At 38.6% G+C, this 22684-nt stretch overlaps 1 protein-coding gene across 1 annotated transcript in view; it reads right to left on the reverse strand.

The window, feature by feature from the left end:
- Nucleotides 1-7129: 7129 nt before the first annotated feature.
- The window catches only part of fign (fidgetin), a 36437-nt gene continuing 20882 nt past the window's right edge, over nt 7130-22684 (reverse strand). Inside the window, exon 3 of the mRNA XM_061692819.1 lies at nt 7130-14696. Coding sequence (XP_061548803.1) covers nt 12451-14696 — 2246 coding nt within the window. The 3' untranslated portion in view covers nt 7130-12450. The remainder of the gene's footprint in view (nt 14697-22684) is intronic.

Below are 22684 nucleotides of genomic sequence, written 5' to 3' on the forward strand. Positions count from 1 at the left end.
AATGGCGGTGGAGCATGTTGGTGCGGGAATTTTAGTCATGATTTGTACAAAAACGCTTCATAAAATTTAACATAAAAGTTTTTGTTTTAGATACAAGCAGTCATCTGGCTGATTTTTTTGCTTTGACTTAAGAGCAAACATTTGAGACAAGCGCTACAGCATAGGTGTCAAACTCAAGGCCCGGGGGCCAGATGCGGCCCGCCACATCATTTTATGTGGCCCGCGAAAGCAAATCATGCTCGTCAACTTCCGTGATTTTTGCTCAAATCTGTACTCAAATTCCAAATTGTCATAATAATAAATAATAATGTTGAGATATTGCATTTTTCTGTTACCAAACCCTTCTTCGACAGTAACTTAAGCAATACTTGAACAACCTATTATCCTTGTCTTCTGATTTCAAAACTAGTTATCCCTCAATTTGTTGTGTAATGGTAATAATATGATTTGGTGATTAAACATTTATATGGTTTCACTGTTCTAACGGCCCTCTGAGGGGAAACATAACTACAATGCGGCCCAAGACAAAAATGAGTTTGACACCTCTGCGCTATATGTTGGCAGTGAAATTAACTCACTTCACAACAAACAGTAGTTTGGCATAGAGTGAACGAGTCTTCAAAAAACAGGATTTAAACTGTTTAATGCCACTCCGAGTGGAAGAGAATTACATGCTGTGTATTCTAAAAAAAAACAAAAAAAAACACAACTCTGCCTTCTGCTAGCTCAATGTTAATGCACAATACAAAATGCCATAGATGGGCTAACAAATAGCATTGATGTTGAGGTTTTAAAACACTATTAGCAATAGATATTTGAACACCAACAGTGCAGCAACACATTTGAAGACAATATAACAATACTCACAAGCATGTATTCTTTATCCTCTGTAAAAAAATAAAAATAAATAAAAAATAAAAAAAAAGAAGAAAAAAAGATTAATATTCCTGCAGGTTACTGAGTCACTTACATTAGTTGTGAAACTCTTTTGTGTCTTCATGACTATTACACTGCCCCCAAGTTGCACACACCAGATGGCGCCGCAATGATTTAATCATGATGCATAAACAGTTTGATTCTTTATATTCTATTTCATTATTTTATTACAATGTGTTTATTTAAAATACAATATCATATAGTGTTATTTTCCTTATTACATTTCTGTTGTGTTTAGGGAGAGGCTGTAATGGTATGCATTGTGTGTTAGCATTAGTCTAGCAAAAGGCAAAGCTGTGTGGTTGTTTTGAATACACAACATGTAATTCTCTTTTTTTGATGTTTAGTTTGAGAGTAACCTTCCACTCTGGGTGGCATTAAACAGCTTGAATCCTCTTTTTTGAAGAATTATTCACTTCTGCCAAAATGCTGTTTATTGTGAAGTGAGTTAAATTGAGGTTGCCACAATACAGCGCTTGTATCATTCATTTTTGCTAGCAAGTCAAAGCAAAAACAATCGGCCGAACGACTGCTCGTATCTCTACAAATGCGTAAGTTGGGTCACACGTATCACAAGGCACCATCAAATTAGGTAAAGTCGTGAAACGTAAAAGGAGGGTTAAACCTTAGCTAAATAATGTAAAATAATGCATTTTTAGTGCAAAATCTGTGTTGTGTTACAACAGGACTCGCAATTGTGTTGTTTTGGGTGTTGCGATGATGAAAATGCGCAGCGCTTAACATTCTCGCACGATTTCCTACTAAATTCTCCTGAGAACAGGTTGAACAGTGCATTAGGACGAGCCAGTCATGTATATTACAGGGTCACACTTAGAATATATGAAGGAGACAAGCAGATAATGAGATTTCTCGGATCTAATCAACCTTTTAAATACCTGAAGAGGCACAGCGATGTGTCGATGGCCTCAATAACAAGTCTCAATTTGTCCAAAACATCATTTGATCCAGTCTCGTCGGCTTCCCCCAACCCTCGCGCGTGCTGTGAACGAGCCTGTGTTTTTCCGCAATCGTACTCGTACACACACACACGCACGGAATTCCGCTTGTCTGTACGGTTTGTTAGCACTCGAGAGATAAAACTTTACATGTTGCTCCCAATTAGCACAGCAGTGACCATGCGCCGTCTCCCGTGCGCAGCTTTTTCTTCTGAAGAGGGCCAATTTATGTGAAGACTCATGAGAATGTGAGAAGGGAGGGAGATATGGACTTGAGAGATAGTGTGTGTGAGGCGAGAAGGGTGAGAGCGGGGGAGTGAACGGAGGCGATAGAGAGAGAGAGGCAGAATGGGAATGGCTTAAGCCTCCATTCTGAGTGGAGAGACAGGTCCTATTAACATTTAACAGCATTTGTGCAACTTGGTGCCGAGGTTATGATGCAAATGAGGAGAAATTAAAAGTGGCCAGAGGTTTGTCATTGATGGATTGCAGGCTGGCAGCGCTGGCACTTCCTAGTGTCCATCAGAAGAGATTACTGTGTAATTAAACCTTATTTCTGGACTCTCCGGCGCATAATTACTTTGTGAATGTAACCATCATCTAAAAGCGGCGAAAATGCTTTAGCATTTAGCGGAGCAGTTACTCGCGCGGCTTGTGTCAGATATAGCCATCAGACGGAGCAAAAGAACTGTCACTTTTAATAAGAAGAAAAACATTAAATGAAACAGTATGCTTATTATGGGGAAAAATTAGGCTTTAAAAGTCCTTTCTGCTATTTGCATAATTTATGCCCCCGCCACCCCGTCATTCACACACGAGCTGCGAGCTTTGGACAATTTCCCCCTCGCATTTAAATAGATTGCACATTTAAGGCTACTTAAGGAAAATTATCACTTTGCATATTTTAATTGTTACGAAGGAAGTGATTTGAGAGAGGTCTGTGGCTCATCCTCTTGAGCCATGCGGTTTGCGAAGCTGTCTGATTTGGCTGCTCGGCGCTGCAGCTCGCCAGATAACCTCCGAGTTCACGCGCATCCACTCCAGTTTCATCAGAATGCAAATGAAGCATAGACCGCTGTGCCGTGCGGATCTTTGATATTTACAAAATAGCCACTAATAACTCGAGTGTAATTTGTTTGACTCAACTTTACTTTTCTCTTATCGCTCCTGATTCCCTTTTCAAGTCCAATAGCTCTCGTTTAAAGGGCACGTTCGCTGCTAGCCTTTCAAGAGAAGCATGTGTACTGTCTGGATGCGCAGATATGCGGGATGTGGTCGATAAAAACAATTGGAGTCAACGAAGGACTGTTGAATTCCCATATTCAGCCAAGTTTTTTTGTTTTGTTTGTAAAGATGTCATTCTGAAAACATATTAGCAATAACACAAGCCTCGACATCAAAATTCAACAGTATTTGTTAGTATCTCTGTTCCGTGATGCTGGTGGTCTGGTTTGTTCAAAATCATTTTCCGTCGCAGGAAATAATGAAAGTGAAATACAGCGAACCCCCACTACAGCGCAATTCGTCATTTGTGCTAGTAATGTGCGGATCGATATTGAAAGAGTGATACTTCTGATACCCGATCTTTATGCTCTAAATCGATTTTCAAATGAAAATATTGATACTTGTAAAAACTTCATTCATGAACAGGAACTCAAAGTAAGATCTGGTCGAACTGATATGCAGTTGGAGGGAACTACTTTTTCTACCGCCTGAGTAAGTACATAATTCGTAAGCGGAAAGTCACTCTGCTCACTAAGTCAATCGCTCAGCAGACAATGGCAGAGCGTACACGGAGTCATGTGTGGAGCTATTTCAACTCTTTAGATTTACCAGACACATTTGATGTATTTGCATAAAGTATCGGTATCGCAACGATATCGCCGATACCAGCATGAATTTGACTCGGATGGGAAAGGAAATCAGTGGAAAACAAACAGCACTAATTTGTGCCCCAACTATATTGTGGATTGGTTTTATGGGTTTTTACAGTGCAGGCTAGTCTGAATTTAGAGTTGCACACCTTCAGTGGAGTACCAATACCGGGCAGTGCTGAGGTCTACTGGAAGAGATGGAGCGTAGTTAAGAGTAAGAAGAAGAGCCAGAGGAGGCCCCAAACCAGCCAACTGCCTGGGCCCTCAAATGTTTTCGGCTACTTAAAGCAATTATTATTGTTTTAGTCTGAATCTACGTGGATTATTTCCAGTGCTCCCCCCTCCCTTCTCATGCAACGGACTATTCTATCTTCTGACCGCGCGGAACATTTTTAAATTTTAACCTTTTTCACAGTGCCACCAAATGTGCGTAACTGACAGCGACACCACCAAGAGTCAGACGCACTTGCCACTAGTAGCAGCACAGTTGTCGTTGTCAGGAGAATGCAGTAGAGAGTGACACGAGTGACATCAGGAAGATGTGAGTATTAAAGTGGTGGAAATTATTAACTATATTAAATGTTGATTAGCGTTCCTATCAATTACAGTAAAAGCATTGAGATGAGTCACGTTTTAGATAATAATCCTCAACAAGAATTTTAAGGACTTAATCCAGACCAGGAATAAAGATAATCTTCTGAAATTCACAATTTTCAGTTGATGACAAACATTAACATTACAAATATTTGCATACATTAATGTGAAGATCCCAATGACTGGGTTTGCCTTGGGCCCCCAAACGACTTAATACGCCAGTCCAAAAAATTATCTCCAGTAATAGTCAAACCCTACCGAGCAGAGAGAATATATATATATATATATATATATATATATATCATAAACAGCATATATATATAAACATAACCACATAAACAGCATATATAGCATAAACAGCATATATATATATATATATATATATATATATATGCTTGTGAGTAATATCATATGTTCAGTTTGCATGCATTCATACTCTATGTGCATTAAGTAGCAGTTGGTTAAGGGTTTATAGTTACTGTAACCTCGACGATAATTTCCCTTAGCCTGTCTATGGCGTATCCATTACATGTTAGCATTAGGCTAGCGGACTTTCATTCAATGAATTTTTATGGCTTGGTTGAACATTTTGGTGTTTAAATATACAATGTTCACCATAAAACGTTAAACAACCACTACAAAGGCAATGCTTAAATCAACCTTTTAACAATCTTTAACTGTCTAACCATTGCATAATAAAACTATATGAAAAAGCAATAAATTGTGTACTTACCCTTAACTTTAACAGATGCAGAAGTCCAAGGATGAGTGTCTTAATTTTTCTCCTTTTACTATCGAGATTGACTTATTGTCCAGGTAGCCATATTGTACTGAGCAGCCAGGAAAGAGAGGCGTGGACCACTTTCCTACGTCGTAACAAATTCAGTTTCGGTTTGATGGTCATCATCACACTTTTCTGATACCTTTCTGTGGTGGGGTCACAAAAATAAAAATGCTGAAACAAACTTGTGGGGTGTATCATTTATGATCACTGAGTTAAATGCCATGAATGATGTCAGTCTAACATTTTTACTGAACATGTGGGCTGAACTCTTTTTTTAGAACCCCATAGTTTCCACTGTATTTCAAACTTTTATCGGAAAGTACAAACGTAAAAAAAAATATTTTTGGCTAAAAATATTATAAACTTCATATTAGGGGAGCTTTTCATGAGACAACAATGATTTCAATATTGTCATGGTTTTTGTTTTTATTATTGTACAGTAAGTAATTTTTTTATTTTTGTTTTAAATCTCAAGAACAATCAACTCACATACAGTATAAGGATTTTGTCGAGAAAAACGTAAGCACTACATAACATGAATGAGATTTATTTTATTTTTTTTGGGGGGGGGGAGCACCTCGCAGATATAAAATCTCCCAAAAAAAGAAAAAGTCCTGCCCCATACCCTCCAAAAGATTTTAGAGATGCTGTGTTGGGGGGGAAATGGCAAAGAAAAGCTATATGTTATCTATATTGAAACAAACTATTTCCACTTTCTTTTGTTTTTGCAAGATTATAATACATTTCTCATATGAGCTGGCTCCCTTTCAAGGAAGGTGATTTTTAGGGTTGCTTGCATAAAATATTTACCCAGATACTTCCCTCTTTGTTCAGTGTAAATGCCACCCTGTAGCATTGTGCATTAGATCAGTTAACACACAAAGAGAACAGAACCTCAACTCATTATTATGTCTTAATTAACATGACATAACATTTAAAGAGCCGCAACATTTTTATGTCTTAGACTGAAATATCATTATTGACTCGCCTCTTTCAGGCCATACTGACACTGTGTTTTTCATTGAAAGGATAAAGTCATAAAACCATAATTGGGAAATCTATTAAGTGGCTTTAAACAACATTTATGGGCGATGTGGTTATGGTGGTTAAAGTATAAAATTGCAATTAGTCTTCTACATTAGCTGCATTTATTCCATAGCCATACTTTATTTGGTAATAATAATACTAACAATAATGAGCAAGCTGTACATATATCACATTAGATTTTTTTTTTTAGATTTATAAAGTTACATCATGTGGGTTATTTGATGATACAATAACAAGGACAGTGGTGCTTTGAGATGAGAGTTTAATTCATTCCATGCTTAAAACTCAAAACAATTGTACCTCAAATCATCTTTTACGATTGAAATGAATGGAAATGTCATTAATCCATTACAACCCCCCCCCCCCAAAAAAAAACAAAAAACAAAAAATTGTAATGTGTTTTAATGATGAAAATCGTACTCCATGATTTTCTATGCAATAAACCAAAGTAATACCATATTTAAATGGAATGTAAGAATTAAACAATTGTGCATGATGATTCATTCTTTGCGACTTCTTCTGGTGTGTGTTACTTGCCACCAGGTGGCAGTATAATGCTGTCATGGAGACAAATTAAGAGGACTTTCACAACTCCTGGTAGTGACTCAGTAAACAATAATATGCTGTAGTGATGTTAGTTGTTTCACGCAGACGATAAAAAATATATGCCTGTGAGTATTGCTTTCAAACATCAATTTCTTGAAGGGTTATAATGCAGCGAATATCTATACTATTTATTTAACTGTCTATTTTTGCATGCAAGTCCAAGCCAAAAAGTCAGCTCACTCTTATGTCAAGGCCCCACTGTATAACTTATTTTTGAATGCAATGCAAAGTTGACTCCTTAATATTTTAATTATATTTAAAAAAAAAAAAAAAAAAACATCAGATGTTCAGGAAAAAATGAGACATTTTTATTTAGTATTTCAAAAGCCTCAATAAAATTAAAATACATTTAAAGTCACTGTACTATGGCAATACATACACACGTATAAACATGTATGTGGTGCTTTTTATGTACTGTATGCTGTAGGCTATAAGCAAATGTACAATAGGTACAGCTATGTGCAAGTTCACTGTCTGTACATGGATAAGTCCAAATGTGTCCCCACCCTTGTACACTTGGAAATTGGCACATCCATATACACTGACATGACAATAGTTCACATTGGATTGGATTTTCTCAGGTGGGGGGAATTCACATCTTGCAGTCCGTAACACTTTTTAGTGGGGAATGAATCCAATTATACTTTCTTTACCCCACCAACTTTCCCCCCCTGTGTGATTTGCAGTAGCCAGTGTAAATAAAGACAGTCTTTACGAGGTAGACTGTTCAGTTTCAAGGGCACATTTTTTATTCGTTTTTTTGTGTTGCTGACTTTCCATCTTTTTTATTCCACAAATGATTGACAATAATAATAAAAACAAAAGACATACAAACTACATCTACATTATGCAGTGATTATGAGGTAGAAATGCATACAAAGAAAGATTACCAGCTCAAACTACATACCGTAACGGATGGAAGCAAAAGTATGAAGTGAGCGAAAAAGACAAACAAACAAAAAGAAAACGTATCACCGTGAGGATTGATGTGCTTATCAAAGATTCTGCTCAAGTATCGTCGGTGACCACGGCCCTTCTCGGCGCGTCACCCTTAATAATGAATGACAAATTATAATTCTAACATTGACAGCAGGTGAAACACACACACCCCGTTTGAATAAATATGTGACTGATGTGACTGTCCTCATTTGAGATGTGATAACAATTAAACCCACACTAATGCGACTCCTTAGCCTTGTGCCATACTTAGGAATGATTTGCCTTTTCCAAAAACCTGTTTTGAGATCATCGCGATTTACATGTTCTCTTTGTAAGCGTACATCACTCTGTATGTTCTTGAACCTCTATATCGCTTAAACACATGAATTCTGTGCTTTCTAATGGCACTTAGGGCTTCTTGTCACCGTCTTGTCAAATAAAAGCTTGCAATAATATATTCAAATTGCCAGCCAATAATACAGCTTGGTAAAGCATGCTTTGAACAAGATTGGACTGTGTTTGTTCAATAATAAAAACAAAAAAAGAGTCAAGCCTGTTAAACTATTTCCCATACCATGACACAATACTAAACAATGCCAGATGAGAGTGTAAATATAATAAGTGTCAATTTCAAAATATCTACATGTACCACAGCTGTTTTGAGCTCTAACATAGTCAAAAGAAAGCTGTTTTACTTTGGCCTCAATCAAGAAAAGTGCAATTATTCATAACATTGTACTTTTTTCTTCGTTTTTTTTTTTTTTTAAACTAGTGGGTGACCCCCAATTACTTGTTTTCTACAAAGTAGGATTAAAGTCGCATTGAAAAGACAAAAAAATACATACTATGAGAATAATGAAGAAAAAGTCAAAATATTACAAGTGTGAACATGCAGTATGCCTGTGTTAAAATGACGACTGCTTAAGATGTTTTCAAATTCAACATGTCACACAACAGCAAATGTAATATTGTGACTTCTTGCAATTTTACCACTTTGTCAAAAGTCCTGCTTTAGCTTTTCAAACGTTTTTTTCTTTTCAATGCATCACTAACAACCCTTAGCGGTTACTACACTATGTCGCAGTAGTAGTACTCAGACACATTTTCTATTCATGATTGTAAGTGTGTTTATGAAAAATCTACACATATTTCGACATTACGCAAATGAACACCCAATCAGCTTTGGAAAGATTGTGGATTCGTGTTAAATTATCAATCATGAAGAAATAACAGCAGTGAAACACACATACTAATATACATTCTACTTAGGTGAATCAAAAATAAAAATACAATAATAATGAGCAATGCCCATGATTCCCAAGTTGATCTCACAGCGCATAAAAAAAATGAAATGGCATCTGGATTATTGTGTTTAGTTCATGAAAATGTATTTTAAGACCAGAATGCACAGTAAAACTACACATAGGCATCACAAGCTTTGTAGCTTCTTATGTTGTTATGTAGCCACACATACAATGAAATCCAATATATAGTCCTGTAAAAACCTCTCTAGGATTGAATGCAATTGTACACAAAAAACTCTAAATCTTTTTCCGACAGTCTCCATCAAACTAAATTCTTGGATTGAATCTCATTAGTGCATAATGACGCGACGTGAGTGGAGCTATATAATGATAATCATCTGCTAATTGTCAATAGTAAGAAAAAAACACAACAGGACCTCTTTGAAACCAAGTTTAGTGCAACAGAACAACAGTGCTATCTACTTCAGTGCCATTTTTTTTTTTTTTTTTTTTTTTTTTTTCAATCACTGTGCGAGTACTTCGTGTTGTTTCAGGCCAGAGGACATCATACATTCAAATGTGCCAAACTCACTTGTCAGACGTGCTCTTTCTTTTATCGCCAAAAACGTTGTTTGGATTATGTACCGCTTAATAACAACAAACAGGTATAAATAAATGTCTAAAAATAACACTTTGTCACATCTTGCCACTCGCCCTCAAGTCAAAGGAGTGCCACTCAACTCATGGATGTTACAATTATAGACTGAGACAGTGTCACAGCGTGTCTTCCATAAACATTCTGCTTTTTTGTTTCTTTCAAAGTAACTAAGCTGTTAAATGTGGAAATAGATCTACATTGTGTGATATCGTTGTGATAAGTGATCATATATTAGAGCAAACACCATCAGTGGTATTCCCCTTTTAGAGGATCATGTGTTATCAAATTGTAAAGCACATATAGAGTGGATATAAAAAGTCTTCACACCTATGGTCAAATGCTAGTTTTTTTGCGTGATATGAAATATGAGACCATGATAAATCATTGCAAAATGTTTCTTCCATTCTTCATAAAGGCATTAAACGTGCACACACAATTAAAAGAAAACAATCTTTTAGGGAGAGTGAAAAAAAATAATAAAATTGGGAAAAGCCTACGAGAAGATCTGAAATTGATTTGGGGTTAATCAAAACCACATCCAAAGAGGGTGTGCACAGTTGTGCAACCACATGATCCGAGTTTGTTTTTCCTTCCCACTTGAAAAGATTAAAATAAATTAGTTGACTTTTACAAGTTATAGGGCACATTAATGGTCCAAAAATGTTTTGAAATGATTCATCCTGGTCTAATTGTCTTATATCACAAAATAATGGCATATCAACAGGGGTGTGCAGACTTTTTAGATTGACTGTATTTTGCACTTACTGAAAAATAAAATAAAGTTAAATAATAATAATAATAATACTGGCATTCTTTTAAAACAGCTGCTGTCACATATTTGTCTTTCAGAGATAACTAACAAACTGAGGTAGAAAAGCAACTTAGGTGATACATAATCCTTCGGTTTCATTAATGATAAAACAGCAGCAGGATGGAATGAAATGGCTCCGGGCAGTTTTTCTCGCTCAACCCCAAGATGTTTGTCTGCACCTTTTTCAAATTCTACACGGCTCTCATTGCGAGATGTACAGCTGAGCCTCCAAACGGGGGAACTCAAAGACCAGAATCACTGTGTATGATTTTCTGTGTGATAGCGCCTTGAAAATAACTACAGAATCAGCCGCAGGCAACAATTCAAGATAAATAACAGTACCATTCTCTTCAAAGGCAAATCTCTAATCATAATACAATGTTCCATTTCAAGGAAACACCACAAAGCAGATTACTATTGGCCTCGGAAATAAATCAAAATTAAATATATACATTCATTGTAGAAACCATCTCATTTCTCACTTGCTGAGGTATTACAGCCGTATATGGTTGTTTGATACAATTTCAGATGTAAGTCTTCTTGTGGTGTGTAGTGTTGGAAATGTACAATTAAGCCCAAAATGATTCGTACCCTTGCAAAATGTGGTGTTAAACTGTTGAGTGGGTATCTTTTAGCTGGAAATTACACAAGAAATTTGTGAAAGATGAAGAATCTGGGTTAGAGATAATTATTTTACAGTTTATAAATGAACCATACCAGTGATCTGATCGACACACTTTAGAGGAAATGCAATCTTATGCACAATTCTAAAGAATTCGGTGACTTCTACTATAACCTACACTTCGACAGCATTCTAATCTACTAGATGTTTCTGTGAATTATAATATATAATAACTTAATGTCGCTTAACATCGTCTTTCTCAATGTCCTCGCATCATTTCCAGAGATCAGCATTTTTGTCCAGCGCTGAAACGATTAATCGAATAACTCGAATAACTCCATTAAGTCAAAGCCAAATCTCTGCCTCGAAGCCCGGCAGTAATGATTTTCCCACACGAACAAACGTTACTGCACTTGCACGCACCACTCTGTATAGAAACAAGTGACAGGGCTGAGCCAGGAGGAAAGTGCGTAAATGTCTGCGATCATTTCACACTTGAGAAGGAAGAGGAAATGCAAAAGGTGTGAATAATATTGGGCTTAGCTGTATTTGGTGACTCTACCTTAATCACTTTCCTGAGTTTTCAAAATAAAGAACATTGGATGGTCTCATTTTACATGTAGGTCAAACACTGAATTACTAACTAACAACGATTACATAGTAATTTATTGGTTAAAGTGAAACCACATTGTAAAATAATATTGACTCTATGTTGTATCTACATTGGAGGAGCGAAAAAATACCAACTTGCTCGACTCTTACTGGACCAAAGTGTGTATGCAAAGTATGAGTACGTAAATGTTTTTGTTTTTTTCCCCCGTAATTAAATCATTTATACATACAGTACAAAATATGCCAGAAGATGAAGCTGAAATTATGCCCATAAAATTTAATTTAGCTCAAAATAACTGTTCACAAAGAGCACACAACAGACACAGCTGTTCTAATGGAAAAGAGAAAGCAGGTTTTTTTGTCTCATTTTAAAGCTTTTTTTTGTTGTTGTTTTTTTTGTTTTTTAATTGCACTATTAGCACATGTCACCAATGAAGATAGTGAGGCAAAAAAAAAGAAAATTGAAACAGCACCACCTCAGGCACTTGATAGCAACTAAATCTCAAAATCCGCAGTATAGTATCGTCATATATATGTATGTATATACAAAAACAAGAAGTGGGGAGTGGGTATCCTTTACAAGTCTTTTAGTGAACAAGTAACTCCAGCCATGTACCAATTTATCAAATTACGGGTTGCTCATTTTACATCTAAAGCACTCAATGCCAAACCCTCGACCATATCAAGTGTGTTCATGTTAGTGATTCTTCCAGCCCAGTGCATGATAACCACCCAAAACTCTTTTATGAAATCACGGTAGAAGCATCTCATTGATTTCCTTGACTGCAACCAAACATTTTATTCCATTCAGTGTATGTGTCAAGTTCTTTTTGTGATATGCTAGGCTGGAATTTACAAAACACATTGTCGAAGTCTTGAAAAGAGACTGGTCTCATTTGTCTTGGGTGGATACTCGACAGGTCGGAACCAGGAACGCCGTGGAGAGTGCCCACCACGGCCTCTTGACAAAGCTGAACCACGTCCAGTCCTGAAAAACCTTCTGTCCTCTGAACCAGTAATGACATCTCTTTGTCACTAAGACAGTAGTTGGGTTGTGAGAGCACTTGGCTGATTATCTGGTGTCGTGCCGTCCCGTCGGGTAAGGGGATGAGCAATCGCTTGGTAAAGTACCTCCTTAGGGACTCCGGAATCTCTTCGGGTTTACTGGTGGAGCAGACCACAAGAACGTGGTCCTCAGCGGAGGACAAAATACTATCGAGCTGCATGAGGAGTTCAGCTTTCAGTCGACTCACTGGGCTGTCCTCGCTGAGCTGGGCCGACAGGAGGAGGTCCACTTCGCTGATGAAAACCACTGCCGGTTGGCGACACCGAGCCACCAGGAAAGAAGCCTGAATGACTTTGTCCCCCTCCACCAACCACTTGGTCACCAGTGTGGAGCTGCTAAGTCGCAAGAAGGCGGCCCCCAGCTGGCTGGCCATGCAGCGAGCCATCAGCGTTCTGCCCGTTCCCTGAGGTCCAAATAAAAGAAGGTTACGAGGTAATGCGTGAAGTCCATTGAACATATCTGGCCTTAAAATGGGCCATAGTATCTCCTCCTTAATGGCCGCTTTGGCCATTTCGAGTCCGGCGATGTCACTCCAATCAACCTGAGGGCACTGCTGAAGGATTTCTGCCGTCACCATGTCCACCAGGTTGGGATCGCTGTTCTTCAGTTGTTCCTCTGCAGCAAGGATGGACGAGGTAGGCGTACCGACATCGGGCCCCGATAGTGAGTGAGGCAGGTGTTGTCTGTGCTCTTCGCTTTGTTCGCTCAATATCGGGGATCCAAACTTGCTGTAGGGCTCGCCAGCTCGGAGGTCATCCACAGAGCTTTTAGACGATCCGAAGGATGGAGGAGTCAGAGCCCTGCTAGAGTGTATACTAAATTTTCTTTGCTGATCAGAAGATATTGTCTGTTTGGTTGTCTTGAATGCCAAAGAGGAGGCCTCAGCATTTCTGTCAAAGCCATTGCCCCGGTTGGAGTCTGAGACACTGCTGTCCGCTAGTCTATACATGGGACTCTGAGAAGAGCGCTGTTGGTTGTAGTTGAAGTCACCATAGCTAGAGTCCACTTCTCCATGTCCACTCATGTAGAAAGCCTTTCTTTTTAATGAGTTGGATGTGCTGCCATTTAGAGGTGCCGGGGCAATCGGCGTATGATTGTGGGACTGGTAGGTGTAGCCAGGCAGAGTGGAGGAAGGAATCGGCGTGGGCGCCGCGATGCCGGATGGCAGATAAGCAGAAGGAGGGGGCACTCCCCCGGGGCTATAACCGGGGCCGACAGCCGTTTGAGAGGGATACCCTGTTGGCGGATAATTGTAGTTGGGAAGGTTTGGAGACGCGCCATTGTAGCTCGGTACTAAGGTGGGGGGAGGAGGCGGCGGCGGGGGCTGTAAGAGCCCGGCGCTGTGCAAAGGAGAGGGATGTGGAGAAGGGAGGGCCGGGGTTGTCTGGCCACTGTAGCTAGAATGCAGGTAGGGGCCGTTGTAGCCGGCGCTGTATTCCTGAGAGGAAAGGCTCGAGTGGAGAGTCGTGGCCGTGTGGCTCCCGCAGTTACTGCTGGAATAGCTCGGCTCAGACAAGCTGCTCGCCACCCCCGGGGAGCTGCCTATGCTAGCTGACGCATCTGTAGGGGGTAGGGCAGCTGTCATTCCAGCTTTGCTCACAGATATAACATCTGGAGCACAGTTCATCGGGTAAATCCCCTCCTGCCAGGGCTCATTCTCCGACTTTCGTCCATTCAAGAGTCCAGTGGTGCCGTCAGAGTAGGAACAGAGAAGAGCTCTTTCATTCGGGCCTTCGAGGATCCCAGAGTACTTCTCTGCGTACTTCTTAAGCAGGTTGGAGGCAGTCAGTGCGGAGATATCATCGTTTGCCCACGCATACTGGTACGTTCGCTGTAAGTGTCCCCGGTAGGCCTCTACCTTGTGCGCTGGAGAGCGGGTAGTGGATGAGATGTCAAAGTGTTGTTCTGCCCATTGTGTGTGCTCTGGGGTCCACTGCATCTTTAGACCTGGGTGTCATGCATAAGGGAAACAGATGTCAAAATAAGCATTCACTATGATAAGTGATCAGCTGTGAAAAGAATGGTGTAGTTTTAAATTTTACACGACTTGAAAATGTTCAACATATCCAACTACTGTATGCTCGAGCCAGTGCGTTCGCGCAACATGTTTTAACACATTAGAGGGCATCTATTGAAATATAAAATTTGTAAATTCATGTTTTTCAATTATTTCTTGTTCTTGTTGTTTTGTCTGAGAGAGTTATGCTTTCTTTTTTTTTTTTTTTTTTTTTGATAAATAGAAACAAATTGAGAGTTTTTCATTGAACAGCAACTGTAATCATAAGTTTTTCAATGTTACAATTGTTTTCGAGTACAATTTGCTCTAAGAAATCAGGGGGTTTCACTGCCCAATTTAAGTTACAAATACGGTTCCTTGCCCACTAAAGGGTTAAATACTGGCAGCGCGGCATTCACACGTGTCCCATGCGGCCAACAAACAACACAGCAGTCACGTAACATGCATTGATGAGGATGTGAAACACAGCGCTGTGCTGTAATCCACCCAACACGGAGCAGAATGACACAGACGGACAACGTGGGTCAGTCCATAATCCAACTCTCATCTGAAGCATTCTGAGACAGTTTCAAATCTGCTTGGAGGAGCGCAGCAAAGCAATCTTCCTTGGCAGCGCTCCGTTGCTTTCATCACACAAACCCCTCAGCCCAGCAGGAATTACATCCACATCAAGTCTGCCCACTGCTTCCCATCCCGAACGAGAGGGGGGTGGGGGCGGTGGGGGGTAACACATGCTTGACTGCGAGCGTCTCTCGGCCTATTCAGCCTTGAGATGTGAATGACATCAAGGATCAAGTTAAACCCCGACGTCAATGCGCAAATAAATGTTTTCATGCATGTGGTAATTTTTTATATTGTCGGGGAGTGGGGGGATTATCTGATGATTTACACCCTCAAAGAATGTTTAATAGACAGCTGCTCAAAACAGGCTCACATATCATGTGGAGGACGCATCCAAGCACATGTTTTATTTCCAAATGCAATTATTGCGCCTTGGCCCAGCAGGTATTGCAGTGCTGGATTCCAGTATTGCAGTATTTGCAGCTCGTCCTTTCACGCGATTTAAGAAGCACCAGGCAGCTGCGGCTCGAGGCGCATGACAAGCGCAGTTATTGTCTGGAAAGAATAACGGATGATTCCCTTCCTCGTCTGACTCCATCTCCATCATTGGCCCACCCACCACACCAGGAGCTAATTAGCAGGATTACGCTGCACTAATTGTGTTAATTTACAAGGTTTTAGTCAAAGAGATCCATGCTATGCCTTACATGCTTGTCAACCATCCAAGCTAATGATGAAAGGAGGGAAAGCTCAAGGCAAAAAAACAAACAAAACAAAAAAAAAAAACTGGCAGACAAATATAAGCACAAGCTACTGAGGAGGACAAATGTTCAAATATATATAATACAAAAGAATATAGAAACAAATGTGGGTGATGTAAATAGCTCTAATACAAAATAATGTAGTTTGGATAAGTGAGATAACACAATTGATAAAAAAAAAAAAAAAAACAAGCCGTGTGTGTGTCGATTTTTGCAGAAAATATCAGGTTAAAAAAATTACCATATGCAGGAAATGGAATAAAAATCATTGACTGATAGAGATTTTTATAAACACAATATAATGAAATAAAATCGGTACAGGACACTTCAAAAAACATTCAAATTCGAAAAATCAGATACAAATATTTTTTCCTGATTACTGTTTACTAACTGATTATTGTTTCTTATTTAGAATTGTTTAATGAGTGATAAGAGGGAATGATGAACTCGCCAACCTTTTTTTTTTTAAAAACTTGCGAAGGGATACTAGTTTGATATAAACTTCTGAAGTTGCTTCTGTTTCCACTACATGTCAATTACCGGTTATTCATACCATGGCCGAAAATAAAGATTGTTTTTTTTTGGGGGGGGGGGGGGGGGGGGTAATTAATTAAACTGACTAATTATTTTAGCCATGAATTGATTATGGTTCAGTTCATGGTTTGTCCCGTAACGTGTCAGAGAATAGGCAACAATTTTATCGGTTTTCAAAGTAAAAGCAGATGTTTGCAAATGTCTTATTTAAATTCAAGACAAAGATAATCCATCCATCCATTGAGAGAATATTTACAGTAGAGAGGCTGCAATCTGAGGATTAGGACAATTTTAAATTAAACAATGGGATCATTGATCATCAAAAAAGTTATTTAAATAATTTGATAATCGAGTAACTGTTGGACCTCTAAACAAGGTCATAAATTAAACAAAGTCCCTGAATGGTTAATCTATTACCAAAATTGTTGTTGATTAATTTCATAATCGATTATTTGTCAATTAATTGTTGCACCGCTACTGAAAATGATATACTTTGCCAAAATGTTATATTCTTCCACAATTTCTTTCTGGTAATGGCTTGTTATATTTGACTTTGTTCTTAAAATAAGACATGTTCACGCACCTAAAGTCAAAGTCTGTTGGAAATATAACAAAAAAGTTCTATTACATTCTTCTATCTCAAATTACAATTATTTCAAATAGCAGAAACAAGTAATTTCATCTATAAGTATTGTTGATTACAAAACCCTCCAGTTTTGAACATTTCTGCCATCATCCACTCAAAGTAAATGTCTGTCTCAATGGAACCAAGCACATGCATCTGCATTGGTGTGAATATTATGCTCTCCGCTGTCTTGACAGGTTTTGAGTGTTTATCTCAACACAGGTTGTCACAGCGTTAACTCCTGCCAACACTAGAACACGTCAAAGCAATTATGGCATTATTTCTGATATGTTCAAATATTCTCCCACCGATGAATCTGGCCCGTGGCATGCGGCACTCGGTGAACCGAGAGTATCAGCAACGGACTTGGTCAAAATCGTTCATTAACACTCAAGCAACATTTCGTCAATAGCAAAATTGCACGGGGGCTTATTGAGTGCGTTTCCTCTGTTATTGTTAATGGCCTCTGAACAATGTGCCACTTAAGGCAATCAAAGAAGTGCTACTTGCAAAGTGTACTTGTCCTCCATGAGCATCCAGTTTTTCACGTAATGAACCATCCATGATGATTACCTGAAGCCATCACGCTGCTAACACTTTCCGTGTAGGACATAAGCACAACACAAAGGATTTTGATTTGTGGAGCAAGATTAGATTTTAGATTGAATGAAATGAAGGTAGATTTAATGTCTGGGTGCGATGGGTGAAATGACTTAATTAACTAATTTCCTGTTATTCATCAAGTCTACTATTTTAAAGACAATGCGAATAACTTCTCTTTCCTAGAAGTCTCTGGATAGCAGATATATACAGTATGCGTACTTAAAATACAGTATAACTATGCACACATGCCTGTGCAGACGCTTCCATTTTTATGTCAATGGTTCTCTCAAATTCAACAGCCACAGGTTCCTTTGTTTTATGTGAGGAGCTATAATTAGATTCAACTTGTGGAATTATTACACAGGGTTGAAGATCACATTCCACTGATCAGCCTGCATCAAATACAGGCTTTGTTAGCCCATCCTGCTTGACAATTTTGAGTTTTAAAATTAAATGTTTTCAAGAATGTGTGAAATCCAAAACTGTATATACTGATTTAAATGCATTTTGCCTCATCTCAGAACTAAAACTTAACCACCTTTATTGCAAAAAAAAAAAAAAAAAAAGGTGAAGGTATTTCATACCAAAACACAAACCGGTGGGTCAAAACACGCATTTGACACTGTGATGACACGGTGATATGCGACGCTACGGTGTTTAATTTCAGGTTCAGTGATCAGCATCGATGAAACAGAAATGTTGACCTTTTTGGGAACTATTAATCTGGTAGCCAGGACCGTTTTTTAAGCAAACAAGAGTGGGCCTCCACTCTGTCCATCCAATTTCCCAGTGTGTAAATTGGACCGCCGCTTGGACAATTCTCTATTCATTACAGTGCGGCTGAAAGGAAGCACCGAGGTGGCAGAGCTGTTTTCTTTTCCTTTTTCTGTGTGTGTGTGTGTGTGTGCGCGTGTGTATGGCGCATGTGTGTGTGTGCGTAAGGGAGGGGGAGAGAGAGAGAGAGAGAGAGAGAGAGAGAGAGAGAGAGAGGGAGAGAGAGAGAGAGAGAGAGAGAGAGAGAGAGCGAGAGAGAGACCGAGCATAAAGAGCTGGACTTTCCTTCCTCTGTTTTTGGCTTGGGGGAAGGGAGCATTGAGGGAGATGGGGGAGGGAAAGCTGTCATAATTGAAACGTGGCCTAATCAGAGTCATTACCATTTTTACCAATTTGCACCACCCAAGATGCTTATTAGGTAACTGTGTTTAATAAGTGCTTCTTTAGAAAACTAACTGTAATGAGCTCTTTAAAGTCAGACTGGAGCATGATTATGCACTGGAAGCCAAAGCAGACACGGCTGTGCAAAAAAAAAAAAAAAAAAAAAAAAAACTGGGGGGGGGGAAAAAAAAAAAAGGCCACATTTAGTGGCGCACAATGTCATTATTAAGCTTCACAAACTCTGGACTTCACAGCACACAATAGCCCCCACTGAGGCGGCAGACGTGCTGAGAAGTATTTATAATTACTGATCATTACAATCCTTGGATATTCATCTCTGGATGTAAACATAATTACAAGAGCTTTTGCTTTTATTCCACACACACGGGCCACTCTTGACAGGCGTGCAAATATTGCCGACAGACACTAATTACATCTATGGTTAAAAACAAGCTCCTATTCAAATTTACTGGAGCTATTCTAAGAAAGGGTGGGGCCAAACATTCTGATACAGTGTGAAACGCTATAATCAGTATCTCATTCATGCCACATATTAAGTTAAGACTACTTAAACTCAACAGATAGCTCCATGAGGCACTAATTCCAATCTTTAGATAGCAGCGTGCCATTTAACCCCTCATTTGGAAAAGAGATTTTTTCATTCCTAGTATTTGCACGCCTACTGTCCATAAATTTCACAGTCTGACCACCATGCTGATTAATGACTGCACGTCAGCACACTATCAAGCACATTGATCCTAAAGGGCTGTCCATACCAGGATACCGACGATAACAATAATGACTATGACCACATCAGCTTAAAAATCACTCTCCGGGCAAAATGGGCAATGGAATGGCTGGATTCATTAGTTTCAGAACAATATGATCACAGAATAAATGATATATGTTACGGCAAGATTCATTCAAATTTAAAAACACAATTCATACATATTATTTGCAGTCATATGAAAATATGAATGTTTAAAAAAAATTTTTTTTAAAGTGTGTTCAGTTAATGTCGACATACTGTCATATCAATTTGTATTGTACAATTTTAATTTACAGTAATTAATAAGGGCCATCATGAATATCAATTTGTAATGGATAATTCTATTTACATTAAAACAGTAAAACTTTCTAGGGTGTATGTTATAGTCATATCTACAGTATTTATTATCATGTTGTAATGTTTACACTTATTTGTACACAGTATGTATAGTAATTACTGTTCTTCACTGTTTACATTTCTAAGTCTAATCATATATGCTCAGCAGGTCTGTGGACGTATTGACATTAGGGGAGGGCATTTTGAAGAAATTTACTTGATGGGTAAAATGAATGCTCAATTACTAAAGTACTAGAAAATAAATGGATCAGACATAAACAAAAGCAAGTGTGAAAATATTGGAACTTTTAGTTGTATTAGCCTGACTCTTGTGATAAATGTGTGCATCGTGTTTGTTTTTTGTTTTCTGTTTTTTCTTTTTATTAATTTCATTTTGCTCCATAAAGATGACCTGAAGGTTTTCTTGCTGATGTATGTTTTTTTTTTTTTTTTTAAAAGAAGAAAAAGACAGACGTTGGTATAATAAGCTGGTGCTTCACCCTATTTAGGTTAGATTTATCCTTGTTGTGTTTTTGAAATGACTCATTGATTGAACGCTAATCGAACAAACACCTACCGACCTACCAAAAAATGTATTGTTATTTTAAAATATTTATTAATGAGATCCCACAATGTTATAAAATCCTGTTTCGATGTTAAGTGTTGAACCACTAACGAGCTGAGTCACCAGCATATCTGCTGGTTGCACCCAAATAGTGCACTCCATTTTGCCTTAATTGCCTCAAGAATTGATTAATTAACAATCAATTCCACACAATTGGCTGAATTCCTCGCAACCGATGAATCGATTACTCTGCCCATCCATAATTGACATCATTTGCCCTTTTGGACCTAAACCTACAAAACTACAGTCCTACAGACTGTATATATGTGTATATATATATACACACATACATATATATATATATTAGTAGTAGTAGTAGTTGTAGTTGTAGCAGTAGTAATAGTAATACTAATAGTAGTATTACTACTTGCATTGCAGCAACGCATGATACTATTTTGCTTTCTAAAAAGGAATATCGTCAACTACAGGAAGTTGACGATGCTACAGCCACGTTGACCACAGCTCTGACACTACATAAGGGCAACATTATTCTAGTTAAGACAATATTGGCATAAAAAAACATATCCAGAACAGCCAGGGAGATTTTTCCAAGCCATTAAAATAACATTCATCGATTAAAATTCATTGCTCATTTCCCCAATTGTCTCACCTCATCAAGGAAATGTAGTCATATGCCCATTTCTCGTTTCAAGTCATAACATTACACAGCAATACATTTCTTAATTTCACACACCAATATATCATTGATATAACAGAGAGACGCAGTAAAATGTTACAATAAAATTGGCCTAAAGAATTTCACGTTTTGGTTGAATCAACAGACTATATTAGAGCTTATTAACAATGTGGGGAATTTTCTCTCATTCATGTGCCCAATTAGTGAAAACAATTTTTTTTTCTCTCTCTCTCCTATAACTGGTTCATATTCAAGCACATACGTACGTTGTCATTACTTTAACACCATTGCCATATCGTAACTGCAGCTAACAAGTCTAGATCTCGTGTGTCTCTTTGAGCACGGCCCCTGAAAAGCCGTTGGACATGTCTGATGTAACCTTGCTTACGGCACTCGCATTTCATCAGTGGTAATTATCATCTGAAGCCCAAAGCTGTAGATTCACCTAAGTAACCACACTGGTAGCTGAGCTTATAAAGACACTTGTTATATGATCTCCCTAGCAGTAGAGGAAATAACAGTCAGTACTAGTATTGAGATCTTGTGTAGATTTACTTACAAATTCTGTCTCTCAATCAAAATTTATTACAATTAGAGCACATGAAATTAAACTGAAAGTAACAATAAGGAATATTTTCAGCTCCCTTACTGTTGTGGAATGATATTTGCTTTTCAGCCAACAAAACTAAAGTCAGTGAATGCATGTCTAACACCAACATTTCTGATCATTAGCTTGCAGCAAAGTATGTACAAGTCTTAAAAGTAACATTGGCATGGAGGCCACCATTAACACAACATGACAGGAGTCCTGGCTGGTTCACAGCTAAAATAAGTCATTCATAATCACCATAGCAACGGTAAATCCATCCATCTATCCATCCATTTTCTTTTACTGCTTATCCTCACTAGGGTCGCGGGCTGCTGGAGCCTTTCCCAGCTATCTTCGGGCAGGAGGCGGGGTACACCCTGAACCGGTCGCCAGCCAATTGCAGGGCACATAGAAACAAACAACCATTTACACCTACGGGCAATTTAGAGTCTTCAATCACCCTACCACGCATGTTTTTGGGAAGTGGGAGGAAACCGGAGTACCTGGAGAAAACCCCCCCAGGCACGGGAGAACATGCAAACTCCACACAGGCGGGGATTTGAACCCCGGTCCCCAGAACTGTGAGGCAGATGTGCTAACCAGTCGTCCACAACGGGAAATCTATTTATTTATTTATTTTGTTATTTTTTTACTCATCACTACCCTTTGACATGATATTGAAGCTTTTCATTTAGAGTAAAATCAACACATTGACATCGATGG

The sequence above is a fragment of the Phycodurus eques genome, chromosome 12, assembly GCF_024500275.1.
Source record: "Phycodurus eques isolate BA_2022a chromosome 12, UOR_Pequ_1.1, whole genome shotgun sequence".
Lineage (NCBI taxonomy): Eukaryota > Metazoa > Chordata > Actinopteri > Syngnathiformes > Syngnathidae > Phycodurus > Phycodurus eques.